At 39.3% G+C, this 27,801-nt stretch overlaps 1 protein-coding gene across 6 annotated transcripts in view; it reads right to left on the bottom strand.

Annotated features, from left to right (window-relative positions):
* DISC1 (DISC1 scaffold protein) overlaps window positions 1–27,801 on the bottom strand; it is a 212,953-nt gene that overhangs the window by 13,669 nt on the left and 171,483 nt on the right. For 5 of the 6 annotated variants that reach the window (XM_072856341.1, XM_072856342.1, XM_072856344.1 and 2 more), the window contains 2 exons: window positions 13,223–13,466; window positions 7,381–7,425 (listed from right to left, as the gene is read on the bottom strand). In XM_072856341.1, the coding sequence (XP_072712442.1) occupies window positions 7,381–7,425; window positions 13,223–13,466 (289 nt within the window). The remainder of the gene's footprint in view (window positions 1–7,380; window positions 7,426–13,222; window positions 13,467–27,801) is intronic. The other variant, XM_072856343.1, reaches the window with a different exon arrangement.

Here is a 27,801-nt window from a genome sequence, read left to right as displayed (position 1 = left end):
ACCCAATTAGCACTATAACCAGTTGCTGTAAAAGAAGATCCATGTCCTCCACTTCAGAAGTGCCCTCACATTTCCTGTCTCGTATAGGCAAATACAAGTAGAGCACTGAGCAGCTAATCTAAACGATAAGCACACTGGCTGGATTTGCCTAGCCCTGCTGTGAAGATCCACAGTGTAAAATTTTTCCCTATTCACCGTGTCAGTGAACGTACAGGGCAAAACGGCCCTTTCAGACCTACCACCACACTGAACTGCAGGTGCGCTGAAAGATGCTGGCATCAGGAGACAGCGTTTAGATACCTGGTTGGCAAAAGAGGCTCCGAGGGGCAAGTCTGGCCTAGCTCTAAGGTGCACAGATCCTGAAAACCCAAGAGAAAACGTAACTACAGCCTGAAATGCACAGTCGCAGCGCAGCTCGATGACTATACTTATCGGTGTACTGCTACCTACTCTGACCTCACGTTTAACATTTTATTTTCCTTTTTAAAGAAAACTTTACAGCCAGGTAAAGAAATATCCCAGGAAGGACGGAAGGAAGGAGTGAAGGAAGGAAGGAACCCAGCAAACAAGTCCCCAAGACCCTAGGACTTCAGGTGAATGCTCGTTCTGTAGCAAAGGCATCTCACAATGCTTTGCACCAGTACTAACCTGTATTTTGGGGTTCTAAGCTTTGGCTTGTAGCTTCTGCCCCGCTGCAATTCCAGGCAAGGGCTTTATTGGTGCATTGGTCTCGCACTAAACATGCTTAGGAATAAGAAACTATAGTTTTTAACTCACTGGCTTTAATTCATTTGTCAACTGAATACTTAGATTCTCACTTAAAGTAAAATGTCCATTCTATCTCATGTGAAAAAATATAGTGCATTCTTCCTGATGATCACATTTTGAGTGCATAGTGAATGTGTAAAAATGTAACAAAAACCCTGTTTATTTTGGAAATTAAGACAAATTAACAATGAGCACTAGGAAAATGTGCTCAATGCAGACTTCTTACAACAATATGGGAAGGCAGGGAAATCTGTGTAAGTAAAAATCAGATCAAACTTGTTTAGGTCTTTAAACACTTGAAACCCATTAATTCATAACTATATGGCTATGGTTGCACTGCAGTGTAACTAAAATAGCTCCATAAGGTGGGGGTTATATTCTATTAATCTTAAACTCCTAATAGGTATTTTGCAGCTTAATTCCTCTTTACAGCAATAATAGTGTACGGCTAAACTATTTTTGCACCTACATGACACAGCTGCCTTTTTAGTTGAAATTAGAAGTTACTCCATAGTTTAGACAAGCATCATCTCTCAGGAACTTACTTGCAGGCATCACATAAAAAATGCAGAAGGGTCATTGTATACATTATGATTTTACAGAATATGTACATATATGGCCTTTCTTATTTTGGATTGGAAAGATATGGTCATGCAGATAACTAACTTTAGTTTAACATCAAGAAGAGTTATAAAAGAAATGGAAAAAAATATACTGCTCTCAAAAATATACAAGAATAATTCTAAATATTCAACCGATTCCACAGCTTCTGCCCCCAGGCCCTTGTTTGAAAAAAGTTCGATAACCCAGAGAAGTAGATAGGAAAGATTTCTCTCAGTGCCTTTCATGCCCAGTAACATCACTAGTAACATTTTTATTCGACATTTGTCTATGTAGGCAGGGAAACAGCTGTCAGTGACACACAAACTATTCAGAACAGTTCCCGGTTGGAAAGTGGCACTTTACACTGATCAACAACATCTCTGAGAGGAGAGTGGACTCTGCCTCCAGCTCAACATATTAATAAAATACAACTCATCCAAGCTTGTAGGTTATGTCAATGCTACAAGCTACTGTAAGTCTTAAGACTTCTTTGGTTATTTTTGCACTAACAGCACTTTTAGGAAGCAGCTAGGAGAGATTGCAGGAGTCAGGAAAGAGCTGAGATGCAATATTGCTTTATGGATTTTTCTGTGAACAGCGGATGTAGCTGGCTGGGATTTCCCCCTCCGCCCCCCCCAATCCTTAAGCAGGTGAAAACAGCACAAATGTGGGTGTGATTTGTTATTTCTTAAGGTGGTAACTGAAGAAATTCTTTTGCCTTCTCACGCAAAGTAGAAATTCTCATTCTCTCCCAGAGATGTCAGAGTCTGATGTGAGAAACAGGAAGAACAGACAATGTTCCAGCTGATGCACAGCTGGAGCATCAGCACACAGAATTAAGATCAGAGGCAATAGCTTCCACTTTATTCTTCTGCATTTCAATTTACTCTTTTACAAGTCATTTTAGTCATCTGTGAGCAACAGCTCCTTGACAGCATTACTCAAGGAAAATGTGTGATCAGCTTTTCCAGCGCAAACACCTTCCATGCTCTCTTGGATCTAGTTCAGCAATTTTGTACAGAAGAATCCTTATTGTAGTAGCTAGATTAATCTAACTCTATTAGGGATTAGAGTCTCTATTAGAGTCTTTGGTGGCTGTGCTGAGAAGTAGGATTCTCAGATATAGCCTTAGAATTCATTTTTCCTTCAGAGGAACTTTGTAAAAAGGAGTTGCCTTACTTCAAACTAGCAACATCATAACCTAGATAAGATACATAAAATAAAAGCCTTAGAAGAGCTTCTGCAGAACATCAAAGCCAAATTTCTTTCACCTGTACTAAATCCTCTCTCTCCTATCATAGTTAAAATAATTCAAAATAACACAAATAACTACAAAATGTTGCTCTTGCAGACAGGTACTTCACTTTATGGCACAAGGTTTAGAACAGTGACTTATTGTTGGTAGAAGTGCTGCATGCTTATCCTCACCCCTTGCAGAAGTCAGTGGAAATTGTCAGCACTTGAAACTCCACAAAGTCAGGTCAGGGCATCTCTTAAATAATTTCTAGAAACAAAAAGCAACCATCCACATGTTTGTCCTGCTCGAGCAGATGCTTCGTCACATGCAGGCCAAGCGCACATGCCCTCAAATAATGAGCTAGATGGCCACAAAGCGTCCAAAGTGCAGGTGGAGGATGCATTTCTCTCTGCTCTGCATCCCAGATTTCCTGCCCTGTGTGCATTGTTCCTGGGCATGTGTCATAGATGAGGAGGGCAACATGGTCACTGAGAACAAGCCTAATCTCTTACTCTGAAAATAATGCGTGTTACTCGTGATCAACACCACCCCAGCACGATGGCAAGGCTGACCAGGAAGGGACCACCAAAGCCCCCTCTGTGACTTGCCGTGAGATCAAGCCCACTGTGACTGTCCTCAGCTGGTGTCTGTCTACACAGCTCTTAGCAGCTGACAGGGATTTTGTGGTTCTGGCTGCAGGGCAGAGCCTGCTCCAGGGCTAAACTGCTGTGCAGTGAACAAGTTTTCCTATTGCAAACTTCCCTTGCTACAAACAAAGACAGTTACATTTCATTGTACCCTTACATAGCACACAATGATAACTAACCATTGTCCTCTTTATCATTATTTTTAATGTGATTGAAGACTTTGACTTTCAAGCAGACCAGGGTTTTTAAAGCTTTTATTGCTATTCCTTTCCTTCAGTGTGTTCCTGTTTTCTACAGAGTGAGGTGCCCAGACCAGTGCCATAGTCCTCTGGAGGCTTTGACACTCTCAGCTAAGCACAGTAATTATTTCTGTCTTACAACTGACATTCCCATTAATGAGGCTGCAAATGACATTTGCCCTTTCCTGCAACAGGATGAAGGTAATGAATCCCACTCTATTTGTAGTCCACTATAACCCTAGATTCTGCTTCTGCAGTATTGTCATCTTAGCTGCTATTTACCGTGTGTATACATAAATCTGATATTTTTTCTTCCTCAAATGTAATTTGCACCTGTCTTTTAACATATCCCATCTTATTGATTTCAGGCTATTCTTTCAATCTATCAAGAGCATTTGGAATTCTAATCCTAACTGAAATTACGTTGACTGGCACATAAACTCCCGGCCTACCTCCTTTTTAAAGGCAAATACCAAGTCTGCCTTTTACGGATCCCCTGGGACTTCAAGCTTCCTCTAGGAGTTTTCAAAGAAGCTTGTTAATGGTTTGGAGATTGTTTTTCTTGGCTCCTATGCACGCAGAAGAAATTTCATCAGTCTAGCCTGACTTGAGTACATCTCACTTGCCTTAGGACCCTTCACTGTGTTCGTCTCTTGCTACCTTGTAGTGAATACTAAGAGCACTACATATATCATTTTTAGAAAGACCAAAAGCAAAGAAAATAAGGAAGAAAAAAAATATTTCTGCCTCTGCTCTCATTTCATTATTTTCTCATTCACCTTTCTTATTAGAAGACACACATGCTTTCTTTCACCTATCCCTTCCATACAAGCTTATCCCTGAACTCCCTTGCCACTTGGCATGTCTTTTGCTTACAGTAGCTTAGTGCGTTCAGTGGTCTTGCTGGTTCACTCTTACACTGTGCAGTACCCTTTCAGGCGCATCCTTAGGGACATTTTTGTCCTTTCCTTTTCAAAATTCTTTTGGACCACTGAAGAGTTGCTGACATAGATATGTAGTCTGTTACTGTGTTTGCTCTTTTCTTCACCAAAAGAAGATGGTGCTGTACTATAAACATGATGTCTTCTGAAGGGTACCAAGGTTTATCTGCTGATTCCTCCTCCTACAGAGTTGGTCCCACAGAAACTCACCTGTTGCTTCCCTGATTTTGTTTAGGTGAGTTTTTCTTTCATGGAGGTGGTTATCTGCCTTTTCTCAGAAGAGGGATCAAGGTTGTCTCCCAATTATTTTTGCTCTTACCACCTTCTACTTACAGACTGGTAGCTTGTTCCATCAGCCTGTTTATGGATATTTAGGAGACTGCAGCACTACAACATGCTCCTCAGTTTCTCATATGCAACAATTCAGGCACAAAGCTTTCCAAACAGCTCTTTTACAACTGTGACCTACCTCCTTCCCCACCATCGCATGCTTTTCCCACATTTTCTTTGCTTGCACTGATCCCCTTCCCTCTTCTGCAGGGATACAACACCACATGGGAGTGTTAAATGACTCATCAAAATTACAGCCTGATGTTGGCAATTCTTCCCCTCACATATCTTCCATTACAGCAATGGAGGAGTGTCCTTCAAAAAAGCATCTACGCAGGAAGAGAGCTTTCCACTGCCTTCCAGGACCCTGCTGTGGTCTGGGTGACAGCAGTCTTCCCATTCTCATCTCTAGTAGACTGAGATCTTCCCTGAGTGCAGACTTCCTAAAATCAGTGCAGACTACTTCACTAGCTCATTTAAGAAAATTGGGACAATTCCAGTTCCTGCTGTGGGAGGATGAGGCTATTCACTGACTTACCAATAAAAATTCACAGTGGGCCAGGACTTGGAAAAGAAACAAAAGCACCAAGCTGTTTTCCATGACCACACCCTGCTGTGCTAGGAGTCAGCATAGCTGGGTATCATTTATAGGTCGTTCCTAGTATTGTTGACACTCATCTCTGCTCCTGTCACTAAAATGCAACAATCTGGAATGACTAAGAGGGTGCTCTCCTGCAGGCAGCGGAGAGACTGACAAGAGTGGATTAGGGGACCAAAGCGTCAAAGGAACGTTTAGGCAAAGCCTTGACATGGTACAGGGTGCTGACAGTTTCATAGAGCTCTTACAGAGCTGTCTACAAGTCAATATCAATCCAGCTACGGCAGAGTGGTAGAGCCTGGCTTTCTAACAAATTTCCATTTCCTTTATTTGTATCATTGCTCCCTCTTGTCTTTATGCATTTTTTTTCCTCAAAACTTCAAAGGGCAAAGTTCCTCTGCTTGTGAGGACTCTAAGATATTAAGCTCTTAGTGAATACTTCTACAGTGGCAGCCCTCTATGCCTGTGAGCTCTGGTGCATTTGTAAAGCCAGCGCACACATCACACTGACATGCTCTGGGCACATCTCTTGCTAAGCAAAAGAACAACTTCTGCAGTCAAGAGCTGGGCTGCACTACAGCTTTCAGTGCAGGTCTCTGCTGGACACAAGCTTGCAGTTGTACTCTCGTTTGCTTTGGTCCAGACCATACACAATTTCTAGTTTCCAGCAAATACTCTGCTGTCTTGGCAGCTATCACTACCAACATGCTCTCAGTATTTTGCCCTGCTGGCAGTAGGGCTTTTTGCTACCTTTATCCCATGGGACTACCTGCCCCTATTTCATGTCATCTGTGGACACAAGCTTTGCTTTAATTCACAGCAACGTTCACTGATAAGTAAGGCTATTTACACTTTCTGCAAAGTTCACCTCCACTCGCAAGGCTTCCTGCTTTTATTTATGCTGAACTCATGCACAGCCAAGCAGTCCATCCTAGGCATGCTCTCATGTCACAGTCTCCTTGTACACAAGGTCAACAATCTGAGTTTGGTCTTGCAGTTAGATTATCTTTCCTGGAGCATTCCAGCTGCTCCACAGTCTTTGGATTCATTGGTGGGAATGCAAATAAATGCCTCATCTGAATAGTTATCCCAAACCGCAATTTTTCTTTATTTATTTATTTAATATTTGCTGGGCTGAGCACTTGTCACTTGTACTTGACAGATGGCATGTATGCTATTATGGAAGGTGCGCTGGGGGTTACTTTACTCGTGTAATTAATTTGTTAGCTGGACACAATGTTTGGATACTAAATTTCCTTAATATGTAAGTTGCAACCCAAGGCATACCAATATCAAAATGGACCGGCCTGAATCAGTACAGCTCTTAGAACCAGTATAACTCTCCTTACACATATATTACCTAAACTCTTAGTTTGTATGTAGACAGATTTTTGTATGTACACAGATTTTTCTCATCGCTTACTCTCATAGGAAATGCACCTCATGTTACTCAATTATCCTAGACTTTCTTAAATATCTAGACTAGGATCTGACATATTTTTATTTATGAAAATAGCATAAAATGACAATCATCCAGTATTTTTATTCAGATTAAATTCCTATTACCCTGTATTCTGCTGCAGTATGCTTTTATACTTTAAAAGTAAATTCAAAGGTATTTTTAGTGGTACACAAGGAAACAAGTAACACATCATGATTTTGTTCCATTCCTAAGCATCATTACAGTGCCACAGTGAGGCTGGCTAAATATTATTGGTCCTACCTTTCCCCAACATATTCATCCTGTTGTTGGTATGTACTAAAAGCACTAGCAGAGCATTTAAGTATAAACCCTGTGAAATACACAGCAATTTTGCCATTATCTTCAATGGGGGAAAAAAAAAAAAAAGAATGGGCCCACTCTAGTTGTGCCTGTGTTGCTTTTCTAACTGCTCGCACACTCTCAAGCAATTTTTACCCAAAGGTAGTACTATAAAAACAAGTGTCATTAGTTCTAACTGAGACCCAGAAAAGTCTGTACAATATCACCACTTCATGCTGCCTAGAAAACACCTACCTCAGATAAATGACCCTCTGCTCCAAATGAAATGTCTTCCATAACCTGTTAGAGATAAATTATTAAGTACACGGTAGATACATGCTATATAAACAGTAACATTTCAATGGAACTTATGAAAACCATATAGCACATTAAAAAGTTATATAAGCTGAAAAATTACATCATTTTGCTTCACACGCATGAAACATTTCAATTGCATTTATAATGGAGCAGTGGCAGCTACCCAATATGTAAAGCTAAATTTGAATACATTTTATTAAAGCCTGCCTTTGGCTTCGCAGTTAAAACCCACAAGGAGTACGGCCTCTAAAACTGAAGGACTAACTATAGATTGAAACAAACTTTTCTATCAAGCTCTTATAGATCTATAAACCATTCAAGAGTCTACAGAAATTTTTTTGGCACAAACTCTGTAAGTGATTTTGGGCAGGAGGAACAAGAGACCCCACTGATGTTTTGTATTGGTAACACATGCTAACTACAGTCAGTTCCTCTTTCAAAAGTTGTTTCATCTGTAAAGTCTATAAGAAATTAGCCAACATTTCATTCATTGGCTGAAAAGCAAAGAAATTTGATGTTAACATTATTGGAAAATCATTAATACTTATCACACATAACAGTATTGATAATCTTTAAATAAACCGGGATAGGGATATTGCTTTGGTAGGGCTTAGTGATACTTAGTATCACAGGTATGTACATGTATATAATAAAGTGCAAAATCATTACTCTGCCATAAGATCATTATTATTACTGGGTACTATTTTCAGTAATCTATCTGAAAAGAGGTTGCTTAGGCTTCTTTTAGCTGTAATATCAATTTTCTGATAAAAATATATTTTTACTGCAAAATACAAGTAACCATTAAGCTTACTGAGATGCTACGATCTCTAGCTAAAGAGTTAGCATTTTTACCAGTAGATAACACACAACAGTATCACATGCAGTCAAGGGGCATCTTACTGCACAACAACACGTGTGACTGTACAACGATGATCTGATCACTGTGTACAAGCCAGCTGCCTGTTGCTACAGAAATCCTTTCCAGCTTGTATTAATACAAAAAACATTCAAATGCTGACTTTCACTGATGCTTAATGTTGACATTTAAAATGAAGATTAAATTTAAAGTTTCCAAATTATTTTTGAAGCTCTACAAATACAGCATTTAATTAAAATTCAAATGAAAGCACAGTTTATTTAGCTTTCTAAAGGCTTTGTCCTTTACACATTGCACATTTGCCTCCTGGACCACAGGCTATCTCAATGCACAGTAATGAGTTACAGCCTACTGACAGAGGCTTTCTTGGTGCTTGCTGTCGCTGAATTCTGAAAAATGTTGTGTCATATCCTGTGATAACTTCTTTGTAATGACAGGTACCACATTAAATATTATTATTTTTCATGACTGTCCACTTAATATCACTTAGAACATTCAATATCTTTTAAAAAGTTAATCAAATTGAGGCTTTGCAATTACAGAACACCTTGCCAACACCAGAGTGCCCTACAAAAGACTCCGAAACATCTTCCCAGATGGCAAAACTGAAGTATGCGGAGGTGAGGAAAAGACAGCAGCCCTTACTCTAACCTCTGCTCTCTGCTTCTTTTATGGTGAAAAAGTGAGAAATGATCTACAAAGAATTCTGATGGGATAACTACCAAAAATGCTGGCTTACAAAAGGTAACACTACTGAATTTTATTTTTTACCTTGTAACTTTAATCACCTCAATTTTCTTGAAATCTAGTAGGTGTTTCTTTCCTTCATAGTGATTAAGAGGGAGCACTGCACAGCATGCCAGATAGCAGAAGAAGAAGAAAAAAGGATAGGTCAGGAACTCAAGCTTGCGGGTGCACACATACTCATGTTCATCAAGATACTTGGTGTTAGGGAGGTCCCAGCACACACACATCTTGTGTTATCATCGGTGTTTCTGGTGTTATACAAAGGTTTTGCTTACACATACGTTATCAACAAGAAAAAATAAAGCAAGTTATCATAAGGAGTGGAACAAGCAGGCATTAAATGTCTGAAGAGAAATGAAATGTTAATGTATATTTCAGAAATCACCCAGATATGTATCTAACTATGTAATAATGATCATAGCAACTTCTACCCCACACATGTCACCTGGGCAAAATAATTTGCAGTATGGAACATTTCTGGGATGAAAGATAGAACCCATCTTTAATTCCTCAGAGAGGTGGGAGAAAATCAAGCCCAATTAGTCATGAAAAGACAAACTAGAACTGCAATGATGGGGCACCCTAATTTCATCAAGATAGCTACCAGATGGAGAGTGCATGCTTGTATGAAAATTCAAGAATCTCTCTCAAATACATTAGACAACAAGCTGACTTTGACGTGACTGAGGCTAGTAATATTGTCTATAACTTTGCTTCAGCATTTTCTTAAAATACTATAATCTAATGAATTATCTGTAATTGAGAGGAGTACATCTTAATTTTTAAGTAACTCAGAGTGTTCCACAGGATGACTTTTGCTGGCCTCACTTTATTTAGTTTTGACCGAAAAATTAGTAGTGATGTTTCAACAAGCTGAGCTGCCAAAACATGTGACTGTCTTCCCTGGTTAACAGTCAGTGTTATAAAGGAAACTTGATTTACCAGATTATTTCAGGATGCCACAGTCTACCACATAAACTGGGGAAAAAAATCTGTACTGCCTTAGTTATGAAGACTATAAAGTAACTGTTGACAGTTAATAAACCTGTGCTCACACGACAGTAAAATATCTGAACTTTCAAATAATTTATACCTTACATCTTTTATACCAGAACATGTCATATCTTATGATCTAGTGAGGATATTCAATTAGAAATTAAAAACGGCCCCTCTGCAAAGCAGTATCTGAGGATCTAAGTGAAGGGTTCTTTCCATTCATCTATTTTGCTTTTCTTATTATTATTATGTTTCTTATTTGTTTCTTTGTTTTCTAATGAAACCTATACAGTAAGATACAGTTATATGCAAGAAAACTGTATTTATAGTATACATCAGCAAAACCAATATCCACTCCACAGTAATACTTAGCCAGATACGACATGATAAATAACTGGAGAGCTTCATTTATAGCATTTCACTGTAAAGTAAATCAATCACCTGGGAATAAAATGTACCTTCCAAGGCATATATGCACATATGCTATCATTACCCTTTGCTACGCTGTTTTGAAGCAAGTAATTCAGTAACCTCTAAATACAAAGAACGCCACTCTTTTCTTTTGCTTCAGTGACTAACAGCGCTCTCTAGAAATTCCCCAAAGGGGAACAGAGGTGACACAGTTGAAGAGAATAGTCATTCTAGAAACATGGCAACCACATCAAGCTACTACTCTCACAGGGACACCACCGCCTTGCTAAATAATATCAAACCAAGTATTTTGATAAATACATGCTTTTCTATCAGGTATCCCCACTTGCTGATAAATGGCTACAAAAAGGTTCACTGCTAATGGACAACAGTAAGTTTTTCCATGAAAGTCATATGAATGGCTAAATTTAGAGACTAAAAGCCACCCCGCTATTTTATTTTATTTTTTGCCACAAACATTATATTATTTTTAAATTAAAGAAATGTAATACCGTGTAACAGAGCACTTAAATGCTACAGAAGTGGTTTGTCTTTTAACTAAGTCCATTTACAAATCGAGACATATTCTCCCTTGCACTTTAACACGTTCAAAACTGGAAGTTCGCATGATTTGTAAGTAACATGTCGCATCATTTGTTTGTTTTTATATTCTGCCTTGCGATGAATTACTAGGAGATGTTAGGGAAAGTTATGCTATAGCTCATCTCTAAAACTTTAGACACTGCCTGTCACTCCTGCTGAGATCCTACCAGCTTTACTACCTAAAGCATACTTGTTTGGGTAAAACTTCTATACCCCACAACAAGGAAAACATCCCAGCTCCTGAAAGTATAAAAGCAAGCTGACCAACCCTAATTCCAGAACCAGAACGCTGTCTATATGTTGGGGTTTTTTATGGTTGCAATGGGTTGCAGTCATCACTGATGCATAACTTTTCCTCAATGGTCAAAGCTGCAGGCAGCACTGAAGCAGAGGAAGGCTAGTCGAGTAAGCTGTGATGAAACATAGCTGTGTTGCTCAACTCCTTCTAAAAGCTGGAAAACAAATTAACGTTCTTATATTAACAAAACCGCTTCTTTTCTTCTTTCAAGTTTGTCAGTCCTAGGAACACTGTGGGAATATATGCAGGAATACCTCCACAGGTCCTTCACTGATGGGTATTTTCACGTTTATATTTACGCATCTGCTTCTGAATGGATTTTGGCATGTTCTCAAAATGGAGTTTATTCAGGATACCATGATAGGCCAGATCCCAGGCAAAGGCATTTATACCACAAAGTTTAAGCACCTAGATCAAGAGCTGAAGTTAGGGGGATAGTCTCCCTAAGTTCCCTCTATGGCTGATAGAGACAGAGAGGAAATTATCAAAAAGCAAGTTCAAAAGGAGGAGCTTAATGGAAGCACCGCAAATATGCTTTCCTCTTCCATTAAACATATGGGCAACCTGTCCCTCTGAGTCCTGCACCTCTCTCCAGGACCAGAAGTCAGCTCACTTCAGTTGCCTTGATGTCATTCTAGGATAGCGATGCTGATTTCCAGGCAAACGATCTGGACTTGCAGGGGTGAAATAGGTGATCATTTGCAGCACAAATCTCAAGAGTGCTACAGAAACAATCACAAAACCACAAACCCTCCAGAGCTTCTCAGCTGCACTTTTGAAAGGGGAGCGCAGCTTTCCATAACCAACAGAATTGTTCAGATTACTTCAGCGGAGTCATCAGGAATATGATCGGGGGGGGGAGAAGAGGGAAGAAAAAAAAAATCAAGCCATAGCTGACCATTTCCAATAAAAATGTTCTCTATGTGGAGTCAGTCTGTAAACCATTTTCCCTAGGAAAAGGCTGCAAGTAATATTGAAGCCCAGTTTAAAAACAGAATTTTACTAACAAGAGGCGATTTTACAGTAAGGCAAGGGCCTGCTTTCCACTAAGTCTCAGCCAGTATAAATGCAAAATTAGGCATCAGCTTTCAATGTAACACACAGTTCAATGGCTCTTAACATCAGGTGCGATTAAGCACACTTTTAATTTTTGTCAACCAAATTCCAAGGTAATAAAACTGACAACTCCTGTTGGAGAGGTTTTTTGTCACAGTGGTGCTGTTGGGTGATGAAGCTTTTTAACAGCTTGTTTACCTTGGCAGTGCAGTTATAAGATTATTAGGTAGCTACACATTTTTAAGCAAGGATGACATTCCAGAGCAGAACACAAAAACTTAGAAGAAATTTGTCAAACCCTTTAAGCCGCATGATTTTTTCCTCCTTTTAATATTTGTTGGATGCTGGAAGCCTACCAGCATCTGAGCTAGGAAGCCTTTGACCATTTCACTAGGGGAGGAAAACTTACTCTTTCCCCACTTCAGCTAACATAGATCCAGGCTAACAAGTCAGCAGAACTAACTCAGAGCGTAACTCATCAGTGAGATGAGGAACAGCTGATAATTTGTGTTAAATACTTAGTCATTTTTCTTGTAAGTCCTGAAGTACATTTTGTATTCATTGCCTGAATAATTTCCACATTTTAAAAAGACTGATGGTGAAAGGAAAAATGGTTGAAGGGCTTCTGAGAAGCTAATAAGCTATTTTATTCATCTCCCAGATTCGAGGCCAGATGTTAAGTTCATACTTAACCTGCCCCGCTGACCCATCACCCAGATTCAACTCCTCCTCGCTAAAGGAAAACCAGCAGTATTGCTTGAAATGCAGCTGTAGAATATCTCAGATACCTCTTTTAGCTCGCTGTGTTTGGGGCAGGGAACAGTGCCCCACTCTGTGCCCTTTGGAAAGGGACCTTCTTTTCTTTTTTCAGAGTCAGATGGGCCATCAGCAGTCATCTCCATCTCATCCATTTGGTTCTCCTCTTCTTCAAAAACACAGCAACTGGTTTCTTTCAGTTGAAACCCTCGGATCAACAGCTGACAGGCCTCCAAGTCAGCTTCCCACACTCTTTGGAGCAGCTGGCTCCCACAGCTGAAATAAAAGCCAAAAGAAAATAAAACTGCAGTTCAGGGAGAATAGTTGCTATTTCAAGTAACTTTTGGGGTGACTGCTTATTATTAGACAGGAAAATAAAAACAACGAAAAAACGAACAGCAGCTCAAATACTTCCACAGAGATAACACAAGCTATTTCAAACTGAAAAGCAGTAAAGTTAGGGCCCTAGTACAAAGGCAATGCCATAAAAACCCCTTTGTGCTAAGATGTTGCTTCCAACTGTACGGCGTACACTGGCTGCATGTGACCTTCTCCTGATCAGACGGAAGTCCAGGGGTCTTGCGATCACAATCAGAGCTTCCTTCATGCTATCGGATATACAGGCCTGTCATCCCAAAAGCAGTCATGTGGTCTTCCTGAATTTCACGTACAAGATCATGTATGAGCAATCACACTATTTACCACATTTAATCAGCTCTAATTTTTGGTAAATAGGTACACTAAATTTCTTGTTAGACTGAAATGTGTTTGCTTCAACTCTGGTGAATCAGATTAGATTAAACTATAATATTCTTCCTTTCCTTCAGTCTTATACTTTCGCGTGTTGTCCTTATCTCTCACTAACATGCTTTGTTTTTTTCTACTTTGTTATGCCACCAAAGAAAAACCCAAAGTATTAGGAAATTCAAAATACCAAACTTCTTTGTACTTTTAATCCATTGATCATCTCTCAAAAATGTCTATGTATGTTACAGGTACTGCTCCTGAGATCCAGCCAATAGATATTTTCACCTCAAGTAAATGGGAATTCTAGGCATAAATAGTTTTTCAGAACAAGACACTGAATACTAACATCACACTGCTCGTAAGAGATGTGGTCACATCTCCCTTTAATACGTGTTGTCTCTAAGGAACCAAAAGGTTAGGTTGCATGCTAAAATATAGCAGATCAGTGGCAGAGCCTGGGATGGGACTCAGAAGCGCCGATTCCCATGGCAATATACACTTCCAGACAGATTTGAATGCTAATATCTAATAACCGCAATATTTTTTTCACAGTGCTTTTCAAATTATACCATTTGCTATATAATAGTAAGCAATTATAAGTGACTAAAAGAAAGAAAATAACTATTTGATTTTAACTTTTCTGACTAAATTAAATACCAGCTTATCTTTTATTCTAAATGAAGGGTAAAGGAGCTGCACTGCTCACAATGAATTCACTAATCTAACAAAGGTACGTTTTTAACTCTACAAACTCTACAAGATGCCAAGCTGTAAAATTCACACAGCAGTATTTTGAGACTGAGAGCAAAATTAAGCTCCAGAAGCCGAGCTGCTTGATCTGTGCTTAGAGTCAGTATATATGTTTATTGAAGGCAGCATGCAGCATGAGGTCCACAAATTGGTCTCCCCCAAGGAGTTCAGAGTATCACTAATTAGAAAGGGAAAAAAATCTTCACTGGATTACACTTCTGTGTTCTATCCAGGTAGCATTTGACTTACCAAGCCAGAAAAATAAAATAACCCCCACTGTTTCTCTATTTGTCAGTCACATCATCATGGTTACACAGTCAAAAACATTTCCCTGCCCATTTACTTGCTTTTTTGAAAAAGTTTGTTTGCAGCTATATATGGCTTATTATTAAAGGGTCAGAAAATACACTAGAGACCTAAATCATAATTTCCAGTGGATAGCTTGTTTTGGCTATTCAATTTAATGAAAAGCTCTCCTGACAATACTAGGACAGAGATAGTGATGTATGTAGTATTCACAGTGGAGAAGACGAATATCATATATGGAAGTACAGCATAACAGTGCCTGGGCTGCTGTTATTCGACCATGACTCAGCTCATCGGTCAACATGCTTTTGATTGCATCTAAGTTTTACACCCATTTTAGAAATCAGCAATTACTGAACATACCACTACTAGATTGCTTTTACTTTAAGGACATCTTTGTTTTATCATTGCATCTGTAAAACTCTGATACATCTTGAACTAAAATACTAAGATGTTACGCTGAACTTTTCAACTGAAATCAGTGAGCGCACGTATACTTGGATATTCTGAACATACCCAAGCCCAAGGACTCTGCATCTTTTAGTCTGTATTTTGAAATTCAGTGCTTAGAAGCATTTTTCAAACACACTTTTTAAATGAAAATTATTTGAAAGCTGCAAATAGATGACACAGAAACACATACCAAATGATTACTAAAACTTATGTTGTTCCCAGCATGCAAAAATCTTTAGTTTTTACATCAGGTGTAAAACCAAGCTTAATTGAATTTCAGAATGTGGTTTATTCATGTTCAATCCACAATAAAGTGCATTTGCAGTCTCCATGAAGCCAAAAGTATGTGGATGCCTGTACTGAACACAGTGAGTTTTTTCAGGTATGCTACTTTTCAAAATGATAGATCGAGACTAGATCAGCTTTTATATTATTCCTATGCTTCTAAATGTTTTACGATGTATCAACCTCTAGGTGTTATACGCCTGTCTCTACATTACTATCAAAGTGGTATACGTGGCAAGTTCAATGGAGGTCCCAGGAACAATCTGTTGGAATCCACAACAAATCACAATCCATCAACCATTTGTACAGACCCAGAAACAAGAAAACATCCCTTAAGCACCTACTGATTGTGAACTCCCAAGTGCCAGAGTGCTCATGAGTCCAAGTTGCCAGGCTTTGTACAAACACCAAACAGATGACAATGATAGCCCTTTTCTCAAAGACTTTTAAGTTTAAAACAAGCAACAAGAGCTAGGATACAGACAAGGATGTTCAAAGAAACACTGAGACAACAGTGGACTGAACATGGCACGTTAGTTACAGTGCAAGAGTTTAATTAGTTACACCAGTAACAGTCTAATCACTGTCAAGCACACTGAGGTATCACAGTGAATGAGAATTTTAAGGACTTGCAGGAGGCCAATGAAACAGGTCAGCAAATATCTAAAGATCGCCACCTCTCCATAAAGGAATCATGTAAGAAAGGCAAAAGATGCTAGTATAAAAACGTAACGGGCAAGTGATTTATATCAATGTGTTTTAACACCTGTAAATGGAAGTCAGTCTTTTGATTTAAAAAAAAAAAAAAACCAAAACAACAAAAAAAACCGGACTGAGTAGGTGGTAAAAGATTGTGAGCAGCCTTGACATTGAAGGCTAGTAGTTATGTTTGATGTGACAGGACAGAGTGAACCAATGGAGAAAAGCAAAGTGAAATGATCAGAAACACAGAATTAAAATTAAAAAAAAAAAAATTAAAAAGAGGGAGAACGAACAGTCATTGCAGTGGCAACAGCACTTTGAATGGATGAGGGTAGGGCAAGACTGCTTTTGTCAAGTCACGGCGAGGGAAATGGATGTTGAAGTGAGTGAGATGCAAGACTCAACTCGAGTAATTTTTTAGCTGGATGGATAGCTGGGACAGGTCTTATCTCAAGGATACTATGCAGAAAAAAAATCTACAAAAGCAGGCCTAAGTTGACTTGAAGAATGACTGAGACATCCACAGCAACACAGAAGGACGCAGCAGGGAGAATTCTGGATTAGATCAAATTGATGATGATGAAAGAGCTGTCAGAGAAACAGAGCTGTTTATGGACAGGAGGAAATGAATGTGGAACACAGAGGTTTATCCTTGAATTCTCTTCATGAAGTGGCAACTGAAATTGTAATTGCAGATGTCTTTACCAAGTCTCAAGTAGTTTTCTAGGAAACAACACCAGAGGGTACAAGGAAACTAGAGGACATCTTCAATCTACACATAACATTGGATGAAATTCATGTCGAGAGTCATACCAAGCGAGGATTCTCTCTCTCTTCCTTGAAGTCCAAAGAAGATTGCTCCTCTGTCTTTTCACAAGATTCACAGAGATATCAATGGGGGCTCTCTCTGTGGCGCTCAGCACAACACTATTCTAAAGCTATTTATAGTGCTAACTGGAACTACGAGAACACAACTTTCCTATTGAGGGCTCTGCATACATACAAAAGGCACATTCAGTTCCTGAACACTATAGCCTAAATGAAAACATGCCCGTTTAAAAATAGCCAAAAAATTTTATATTAAACCCTATTTAAAAGGACAAAACAAAACAATGTCCCCCAAAATCTCCTCAAAAGCAAATCGGAATCAACACAGGGAGATGTCACTACTTGTAAATCTCATCATCTCTAATTTTTAGGAATGCCCCTTGGTGAGTGAATTGTTAAAAGTGGTTTATAACACCCTGAGATCAACATTGTGCATTGATAGAATATGTTGCTTATTTTAAGGGAAATCCCTGTAAGAAGCCACATCTTGAAAACCAAGAGAGTGAAACTGAAGCTAAAAGGCTACATAGTAAGACATCTATTTAGAAACTGCACAAACAAAAGCTAACTTACGAAGGGAGATTAACCATCACTAACAAGAAATACTCTAGACAACTTCCTTCTAATAGGTGAGCCACACTAACATGCAGATTCAGGAAAGCATGTACTTACCTTTCCCTTTACCTCATACATGTTAACACTGCATTTGCTGACCCTAAAGGCAGCTTCCCCTGACAAGAAAGCAAATTAAATGCAACAAAGGTAGTCTGGCAGAAACAACAGGGATTTTAATTATGACAATTAAAATGATTGGAAAGTTTTGAGGCTTGCAGAAAATGGCAATGTGAATCAAAAGACTTTGCTCTATATCCCCATTCTTTGTTGATCTATTGTACAAACTAGAGAAAGTTTCCTCTATATTTTGGTCACTCATTCCTATTTATGTTTTGCACCACAGGGAAGGAACTAGCTCTTCTTGCTCTATATTTAGTTATGTCTTTGTTGCCTTTTCTTAAGGCAACAGCCATGCAGCAAACAAAGGAGGCAAATAAAAGAAAGTATGGAGTAATAATACTTAGAGGAAGGCAGGCAACCATATTGCTTTACTGTTAGCAGAAATCCACCCCTCTGATCTGGTTTATCATTTTAATTCACAGTCATGCATTAATAGCCCTTCCTATATTTAACAAGTATTTACTACTTGAGGAATAAGTTTTGCTTCTCTCCTTCATAAAAAAAAAAGGTTTCCAGCCCGACCAGTTCTTGATCTTTAACCTTAGCTGTTATATTTTAAGATGCCTACAACCAATCTGTTGAACAAGCCAAGGACTACAATGTTCTTATCAGCGGGTCACATGAGGCTCTAAGGAGAGGGAGGCACATAACCTTGTTTTCCCTGCCTGGCTGGTGTGCAACAGAGGACTGATAAGGGAGAGGTACAGCTAGGGCTCATCAGATCACAGCTCTCAGCTGATGAACATAAAAGAGAGAAGAAAGAAGGTGCAGGGAAAGGGACAAAGAAAACCTGGACTCTGCCCGAACAGCAAAACTTCTTTTTTCCTTGGCCTGCGCCCTAGAAAGTCACCTTTTCTAAACATCTGAAATCAAAACCTTTTGTCTTTTTTTTCTTCTTGCAAGTCTCCCTAATCCTATAAACCCCTTCATACAACCTCAATTTCACAATTCAATTCCTTGCATTGTGTCTCTTCTCTCCAGTCTCCTCAGGAGCTGAAAATCTCATGAACTGACTTCATATTGTTCCAATTGTGTGGCTGTCCCCCAGTGCAGGAGACATTCTTCCTACTCCCTTATGTCAAAGCTTGTTTGCTGTTCAGCACTATTATTGCACTTCTCCATGTAAAAACAAGACTCACTCCCAGACAGTCAGGAGACTCCACACTCCCCTGTCAGATGACAACATGCTCTAACACCTACCTTGGAGACTAGCTAGAACTCCTAGGCAAAGTCTGAAGCTTGCAGCACTTTTCTCTGGCACAAGCAGTTTGCTTCTCTGACCTTGTCTCCTCCCTTATAAAACATACAATAATATCTAGAAAACAACAAGTAGCTGACTCTCTTTACATGTGATGTTTGACCTACTGGAGAATACCCTGGACCAGAACCACAAGAGTCCAAGAAAGCAATCCTCACAATCCCCATCTAACTTCTATACTCCTATATCTTCAACACCTAAAAATTTTGCTCTAATATCTAAACGTTATGAGTCACAGACAAGTCCTCTGCACAACAGTCCTAGCCAAAAGACATCTAGCACACCCAGACAGGACATGATAGTGCAGCACAGAGATGTGGACACTACTTTCACACGGCTGGAAGAATGGGTGATGGCAGTGGCTCTGCATTCTACAGCATCCCAGGAGCAGAGGCAAATGTGCAGAAAGGGACAGATTTAAGGAAACGGGCAAGCAAAGCACCCAGACCAGTCCAGCCCTCAATGTGGTGCCTATGACACTCTCCTCTCCTCTCCTCAGGGACGTAGCAGGGCAGAGTATACCTGGAGGTGCAGTAGGCAGAGTACCTGGAGCCAGGTCTCCTGTGTCTTTGTTGAGTGCTCTAACCTCTAACCCTAACCTCTACAATATTGCGAGGGAACACCCACCACAGTCTTTTAAGTTATGCTGGGATTAGGAGCTATCACTTCTTGTGAATTCCCTCCTTGCCCACATCCACCAAATTTCAGACAAGTCCTAGTGGAGAACCCCAAATATGAGCAGATACCTGTTTGTCCGAGATATTTAACACTGTAGACACCCTAGGCCCCGTACAAAACACACTTACAGAATGGAACTGAAGCATAACAAAACCACTTTAGAAGGAAAAATGCCATGCTGGAACGCAACCACTCAAATGCTGCACAATCTCCTTCAGACTGCCGCATGGACCTTGCTTCTTTCACACCGCTCCTCGCCCCTGTCTGAACTTTCACTCCAGGGACAGTGTATTTCTGCAGGTCCAGCAGAAGGGACAACCTCCATGGGTTGAAAACTTAACTCTTTTCTTCCCTGCCTCTATTTTCTCCCCCGCTCTGTGCTGTTAACTAGCAAGTAACACTGCCATTTTATTACTTGTGGTAGCTCCAGGTAGCGTCTTTAGATGAAGATCCTATGAAAGACCATGCACAGAATAAGCATATGCTGCACTATAGAATTAACTAGCTGAGAATATCTAAATTACATGTTATGTTTATATGTATTATGTTCTATTTGTAAACAATTTTAATTGTATTGTTTTATCCTCACATGAAAGACTTCATAGTATATGAAGATGTACATATACGAAGTAAATAAGCCTTTTAAACTTGTATAAATACTTTCCTTTTAACATAATGGTAGTGACATCGAAGCAAAATCAACGTACCATGTAACTATTATATATTCCACAGTGCTACAAAATGAGGGACAGAGTTTCCAAGTGTGCATACCAAATTGTCAAAGCAGGGTAAACAAAGGGGAGCTGTGAGTGAAGGCAGTTTCCTACTTTGGATTTGTAGCTAAACGATTTCTATTAGCAGCTGAGATACATTATTGAGAATACAGCCTTCAGTGCAGAAGGCAAGACAAACTGCATTAGGAGGGAGGGCTGGAAGCAAACCACTGCCCAGGACCAACTGCAAGCGGGACCAGCGTATCAGATCTCCTTCCAGAATTCCATTTTTCTCTCTAGTTCCATAGATTTGGATTTAATGAAGCATTATGTTTTACAGCAATAACTGTATGTTAACAAAGTGATGAACCAGACGGAAGTTGTACTCTCTCCCATAAATTCCACTCCCCCCCCAAAAAATCTAAATTATATGTAATGAGTCAAAATATTTCTCACATGAAGAGTCATTACATTCTCACATTAATATTTTAAATCAGTTTTGGGCATTTTGTACCTACGTATAATGAGGTTACACCACCAATTCTATAAGTTGTATAACTAAGAAAAAATGGGTAAATGCATTCTAGATAGATAGAGTCTAAGATTCCTAAGGAATTTTCTCAGACCTTTCAAATGCTATTAACTTGAACTGACTTCATAAAACATTTCTTAAAAAATTCCTTCCCATTAAGACATTCAGAATTTTTCATAGAAAGATGCTAATAACAACAAATAAGGAATAATATTAATGCAAAAATACATGGCCCCTCACAGTGATCTCAATAAACCGAAAAATATAAATATCTGCCAGTATTTTCTGCCAAATGTTTTTTAAAAATTAAGCCTATCAGCTACACTCATTATCCACAAATTCTTCCACTCAGTAAAACATTACCTACTGCATCCAGGATACTGAAGGATTAGAATCTAAACTGAAATCTAAAAACAATCTGCTAAGAATCATAACATTTTTCCCTTGCCCATAGAAAAAAAAAAACCCCGATATCAGCATCTTAAGGACAGAACTACCACCTTGTATTTTATGTGAAATGTACACATTTTATGTCTGTTTTTTCTTTCCTGAAAGGCCTATTCAAAACAAGGAGGAAGAACAATTTTTCTAGTGCTTAAAACCAATAATGGACATTTGATTAGTGTTATTAAAAAAACCAAGATACCACACAATACCAAACAATATTTTTGTCGTTTTCTCTTCAATCCTCCAGCCATTTATTTTACCCAGCACAAAACTTTAATCACGGCCTGTCATCTTTCTATCAATATTCAATGTCACTGTGTTATACTTAAATTATCTCCACTGGAAACACAAAATGATAGACTGCTGCAGCTGGTGGGTTTCACTTTGATTCTTAATGCAAGGTGGATGCGGGAATGGGACCGACATGTCGAATGCAGGAAATTAAGTAATTTACAAGGGAATAGGGAAGGCACCTTGTAGTAAGAATTTACTACTCAATTTTGTCCCTACATTTACTGTACAGTTTATTTTTACTATATTACCTAATCTATAATGTAAAAATTTACTGCCTGCTTTCAGGGCTATTTATTTCTCTTTGAAAAAAAGAAACAGAGTAATGGTCCTCTGCCCCTACCTCCACTGAAACATCTATTACAAATAATCTATTCTAAGAGTAAAAAACTTAACTTTGATAGATGAGGAGAAAGCTACCAGAGAATTTTTCTTATTAAGCAGTCCACATAAAGCCAGCTTCTGAACCCTGGTTTATCATTCACCTCATTCACAGTCTGATAAAGCACCTTCAAGTTTGGTACTAACGTAACTCAGTCTGCATCCTGCTTGCCTTTGGCCCCTGCAATAACAGCAAAGCCCCACAACGTCATTCAACAGTTGGGCTGGAGTATTTTTTGAGTGGATGGGAATTGCTGGAATGAGATTTTTCTGCGCCATTTAATATTTGATCCCAAATCAGATTTGAAGGAGAGGCATGAATTAGGCCCTGATTTTGGAAAGCATGCATCTCAGGATCTGTGTATTCATCTAAACTCTGTTCCAACAGTTGAGCTGCTGCACAAGCCTAAATACTTTCATGAGCCTGAATCCCACAAAGGATTCAACTTCTAGTGGCTTCCACTGAAACTGAAGCAATTCAGTGGCTTTCAAAGTCACAACCAGTTCTAATACAAGAAAATACATTTACTTCCAAAATATGCCACAGGAAGAAAGCACAGCATTTGCATTGAGGCCACATTCTCAGCTGCCACAAATCCGCACTGCTGCAATAGTAGCAATGGCTATTTATACCAAGAGAAGAATGCGTTCTTATCACAAAGCAATTAGAATAATGAGCCTGATCTCTTATTGTTTATTACAGTCTCTGACCACAAGTGTCAGGAAGCATGTAGAAGGAATTTACAATTCTCCTATCATTTTTACTCAACTCTGTTCTCCGATATAAAATTCAACAGTTTAAAATATATTCCCCTCTCTGAAAGGATAATGGATTTAGACTTTCAGTGTCAAGTGAATTTGGGAATGTGAATCATCCTGTGTACTACTGACTGAGCAGGAATTAAGCATACGTAACAATTAAAAACAACAGGTCAAAGAAATGCCCTTTTAGAAGAGATACAATTGGGAGAGATGATATATTGTCATCATATGGGAATGCACCTTGAAATTCAACCTTTGTAACCAGGAAGACACACCTGGAAAAATGAGACTGTTGGCCAAATACTGATGTCAATAGCCGCATGCTTACGGACTTCCTCTGAAATGTCCGAGGGCACGATATGACCTGCTGTGGCTGCAGGATCAAATAAGGTCAGAAGCCAAATCATGTTCTGGCTCAAAAAGAGCAAGAGAGAAAGAGCAAGGTCTACAGATCCTCCCTGGTTTGACCCCGTTTAGCTGCAATGAATGCTAGCTGCTGTGCACTGTTGATGACAGCACACTACTGTCAGGCCTGCATGTCCTCCCAAACTGGCAGAGTACATTCCCAGCAGCAAGCACAAAGTAATGAATGCTTCCAAGTGCTAGTGTGAAAGACTGTCACAGTTGTATGCAAGATAGAGCTATCCTACGTCTTTATACTCAGGCTATGCACGTGATGATACTTTATTTATTTTCTACTCTTTTCATTATCAAGATGCTTGTATCTAATTGGCCAGTTAGGACTTCACACAAAGTATTGTCCAAACAGAGGACAAGAGGATTTAGCGGCACTGCTGGACAGCAGGCAGATGACGTCAGACATCCATCTTCATCTTCCTGGATTGCTCTACACCCATTACTACTGTTGACGGCAATCCTGCTCAAGAGAGATGACAAAGCTTCTGAGAAACGCACAAACTGCTTTCAAGTCTTGTCTTCAGGGATGCACTCAGAAGCAGCAGCAGTAGGAAAATACACATCGACCTCTCAACAATTTTCTTGCCAAGTTCAGGAGGGATCAGGTCTTTCTCACTACATATGTTCACCTACATGCAGCCACCAAGGGGACCTGGTAGGAGAGCAAACGCTTAATGCCATGGACACAGAGGTGACAAACAGTTTTGTGCATCCCTCCCTCCCCTCACATAATCATATCTCTATAACTAAGATAGCTTGAGATTTGCATGACATCAGGTCACAGAGAAGACAACAGCAGGGCACAGCCGTGATGCTGATGGGCAGAGAGAAGCACTTTGAAGAGTTTACAGCCATGATGCACTCACCTTTTTCTCAGTAAAAAGACTGGGAAAAGTCCCACAAAATTACTGGAAACGGTCTCCTGCTTAAGCAGATGGTTTTTTATCCATTTTTCAAACTCAGTCCCTAGTTTCTAGAGTGCCTCTCACCTATGCTCTTCCTAAACATCTGCAAATAACACTAGCACCTCCTATTGCACATTTTCTTCATTATCTGGATGGGATGATGAAAGCACTGTTCTTTAGCTTGACAGACTATCCAAAGGTAACTCCTCAGCAGCTATAGCACACTGTAAATGCACCCTTATGTTGACAGCCTTGGACCTTATCTTCAAACATCCTCTGAAAATCCTAGGATGAGGTCAGTGGCTGAACAGTCTTTCTGAAGCACAATGGAGCTGTGAGAGAGAAATATCTCACAGCCAAAGCATCTTTGCACAGGAAAAGGAAAACTATTAGAAGCAAATCACCAAAGCTCATTGCATCAACCTTCCCTTCATGAATGCAAACATACATTAGCATAGATATCTACAAGAAAAATTGTATAGGCTTCCAGATCAAAAAGCCATGCAACCTACTCTCAGGGAAGAGGAAGCCACTGTGACTGACGTCAGTCATGTTAGACATTCACCATTCACAAAATGGGATCCTCTCCACATTCACAAGTATCACTGATTAACAAACAAAAAAATTGATGAAGATGAATTTCAAACTTTTAGAAAAATTAATGTAATTCTATCAAATAAAGAGATGAGAAATCAAGGAAGAGCACAAGTGACTGGAAAAAAAATAAATAACAAGGAAAACATTACTTCTGTTCCAAAATAGGGAAATCTCAGCACACCAAAGCAGCAAGGTGATGTAGAATTACTTATTCTTGATGAAGCAAGAGTTTGCAGCGGAGGGGACTACCATGACATTAATGAGTTTCAGCAAAGTGTTGAACTCTAGCTTTGCAGGCATGACTGACCAGCACCAGAATAATGCAGCGTAAGCAAAAGGCATACAGAATAAGAAAAGATCCTAACAAAATATATAATTACTAACCAGCTAGAGAGGCTGTGAACTTTCAGCACATTTTGTTTTTAAGCAAGGGCAATACTTTCTGTTTTTAGAAGGAGAGACCCAGCCTTGCCCTCTGATGATTTTTGCTATACAAAGTACAAAATGAATGGAAGACAAAGAGCCTGGAGGGAAGGGGGGAGGCGGGTGAGCTTTTCCATGAATAGGTGGCAAAATCCCCTGTCACCTTGTCTTTGCCAATGCTGCACACTAACTACTGAAGTTAATTCAGTAACTTCAAAAAAGCCCTAGCCTGGATGAAACCTGAATTAATATGGACAGAGAGTTACTAAAGGCTGTGTGACCATGTGCTTTGCTTTTTCTAAAGCTTTGAGACACACTGGAAACTGGCTCCAAATCTGACCTCCTTTCCCCCCCCCCACCCCCAAAGATCTAGTTTCAATGCTGAGATTAGATTTAAAAAGAACAGAGCTTTCCCCTACTTCCCATAAAACAGTACAGTCATGTGCCACAGTTCCCCCACCTCCCAATTAAAAAGGAAAATAAAATATTTGTGAGCCAGTATCGCTGAACAGGCAAAATGCAAAAAAAAAAAAAAGAATAAAAGACAACAACAATTGCTAAGCTTGTAATTCTTGCGCCCTTCTTCACTTCTTACTGTTTCATATAGAAGCCAAACCAGTCATTAAAAAATGTTCAGGGCACAATATATAAACACTGGTGCAATACCAACTCTCCACTAGGACTTAAAGTGGAAAAGTAAATTTTGTGTTATGTCTCCTTCCCCCAGACAACTGCTGGACCCGAAAGTCTCCCCATCACATCTCTCCCTTTCTGCAAAAAGCCCCCTCCACACCTCAGCTAGCAGATGCTTCCTCAGGAATTAAAGTCCTTCTCTACTTGCAGCAAGCACTCATTTTATCACCGCAGAGCCAGAAGATCCTCGCTACTGCCACAAAAGACCTGGTGAGTCTTTTGCATCAATACAATGATCTCCTATCTTGTGGAGGCCACAGACAGAAGCAATAGTCTTTTGTGGTTTGTTTTTTTAGTATTTTCTGACTTGGTGGAAGAATTAGATTACATTGTTTGCCCTTCCCCATTTTTACTGCTTGTGCAATGTGCATTTAATCTATAGATAGATATAAATATTAGGTCGGCCAGTGCTGAAAGACACAAATTACAGGTTGGGAACCAAGAGTTGCATCCCATCACGAGACATGAGTTTGTCTACCAAAGGATCTCCACTAGCACATGGCACCAGATGACCCTGAAGATGAAATGTGCATTATGCTACAGGGACATGACTACAAACCCTAATCTGCTGCACTTCCAGAGAGATGAGTTCAGTTTCCACTCCTTGTGGGCATTAGCTACACTTTCCACATCCAGAAACAAAAGGAAGAGCAAAGATTCTCCCCTTTCGTCCAGACCCAGTTAATCTAGGCTAATCCATTTCCATGAAGCAACATCATCAAATTTCTTCAAATTTTTTGAGATTATTTAAATTTAAATTTACTAAGAGTTTCCAAGATACTCTGTCAGGACCCTGCAGACATTTTCAAATATATTGCAAGTGATTGCGAAGACAATAAGAACATTTAATGAGAGCCTGCACTGTGGTCATGCAGTCTAAGATATCTTGAAAAATAATGGGCTGTGTTTTAAAGGTGAGAATAGGTTTTCTGTGAATCAAGTGTTTTCTTATATTCCTACTATCCAACTTCCCCCTCCCACGCTACACAGAGAGGAAATACACAAAAATAGGTGTGCTAAGGAATAAAGTTGTAAGCAAAAGAAAGAAGGTAAGAATAAAATTTACAAAGTAGAAATGAGACAAGTGGAAGGAAGGGAGACAGAGAAGCCACAATAAAGGAAAGACCAGGAGGAAAATCAGAAAGCCCCCCCTAAGAATGCTAACTTCAAGATAGAACAATTAAAGAAGAACAGCAAATAAGAAAGCACACAAACATTTAAAGCAGAGGAGAAAAAAAAAGAAATAGAGTAAGAAAGGATACTTAAGTTTTTCTTCTTTGTTAACTAGATTCACCATTGTGAAAATTAAGTTTCCAAAACTATTAAAAAAGAGGATGTATCTCCCAAATAAGACTAGGCCAATACAGCAACCAAAAAAACCACCTGTAATTTATTAACTAGCACACTTAGCAGTTTGTTTTTCATTATTCACAGCTCTTTTTATTCATGAATATTTTGGGCAAGTGAACTTTCCCTCACTACAATAGTACCAAAACAAAAGATCAGTGGGATAGTAAAAAAGCTTGAATACTATTTCTGAATATCGAGTGGGAGCAACTCTGCATATACTTGCTGGTTTTGCAAATTTTTCCATCCCCTATAGAAATCTATTTAAAATGCTATTTTTGTTTCCAAGTTCCTATGTTCTTGTTACCAGTTACACAGCTGAAGTGATAAACCTTCCATTCATGATATCATAACCTTTCCA

The sequence above is a fragment of the Ciconia boyciana genome, chromosome 3, assembly GCF_034638445.1.
Source record: "Ciconia boyciana chromosome 3, ASM3463844v1, whole genome shotgun sequence".
Lineage (NCBI taxonomy): Eukaryota > Metazoa > Chordata > Aves > Ciconiiformes > Ciconiidae > Ciconia > Ciconia boyciana.
The sequence above is the reverse complement of the archived record's forward strand: the minus strand, read 5'-3'. Positions and strand labels throughout refer to the sequence as shown.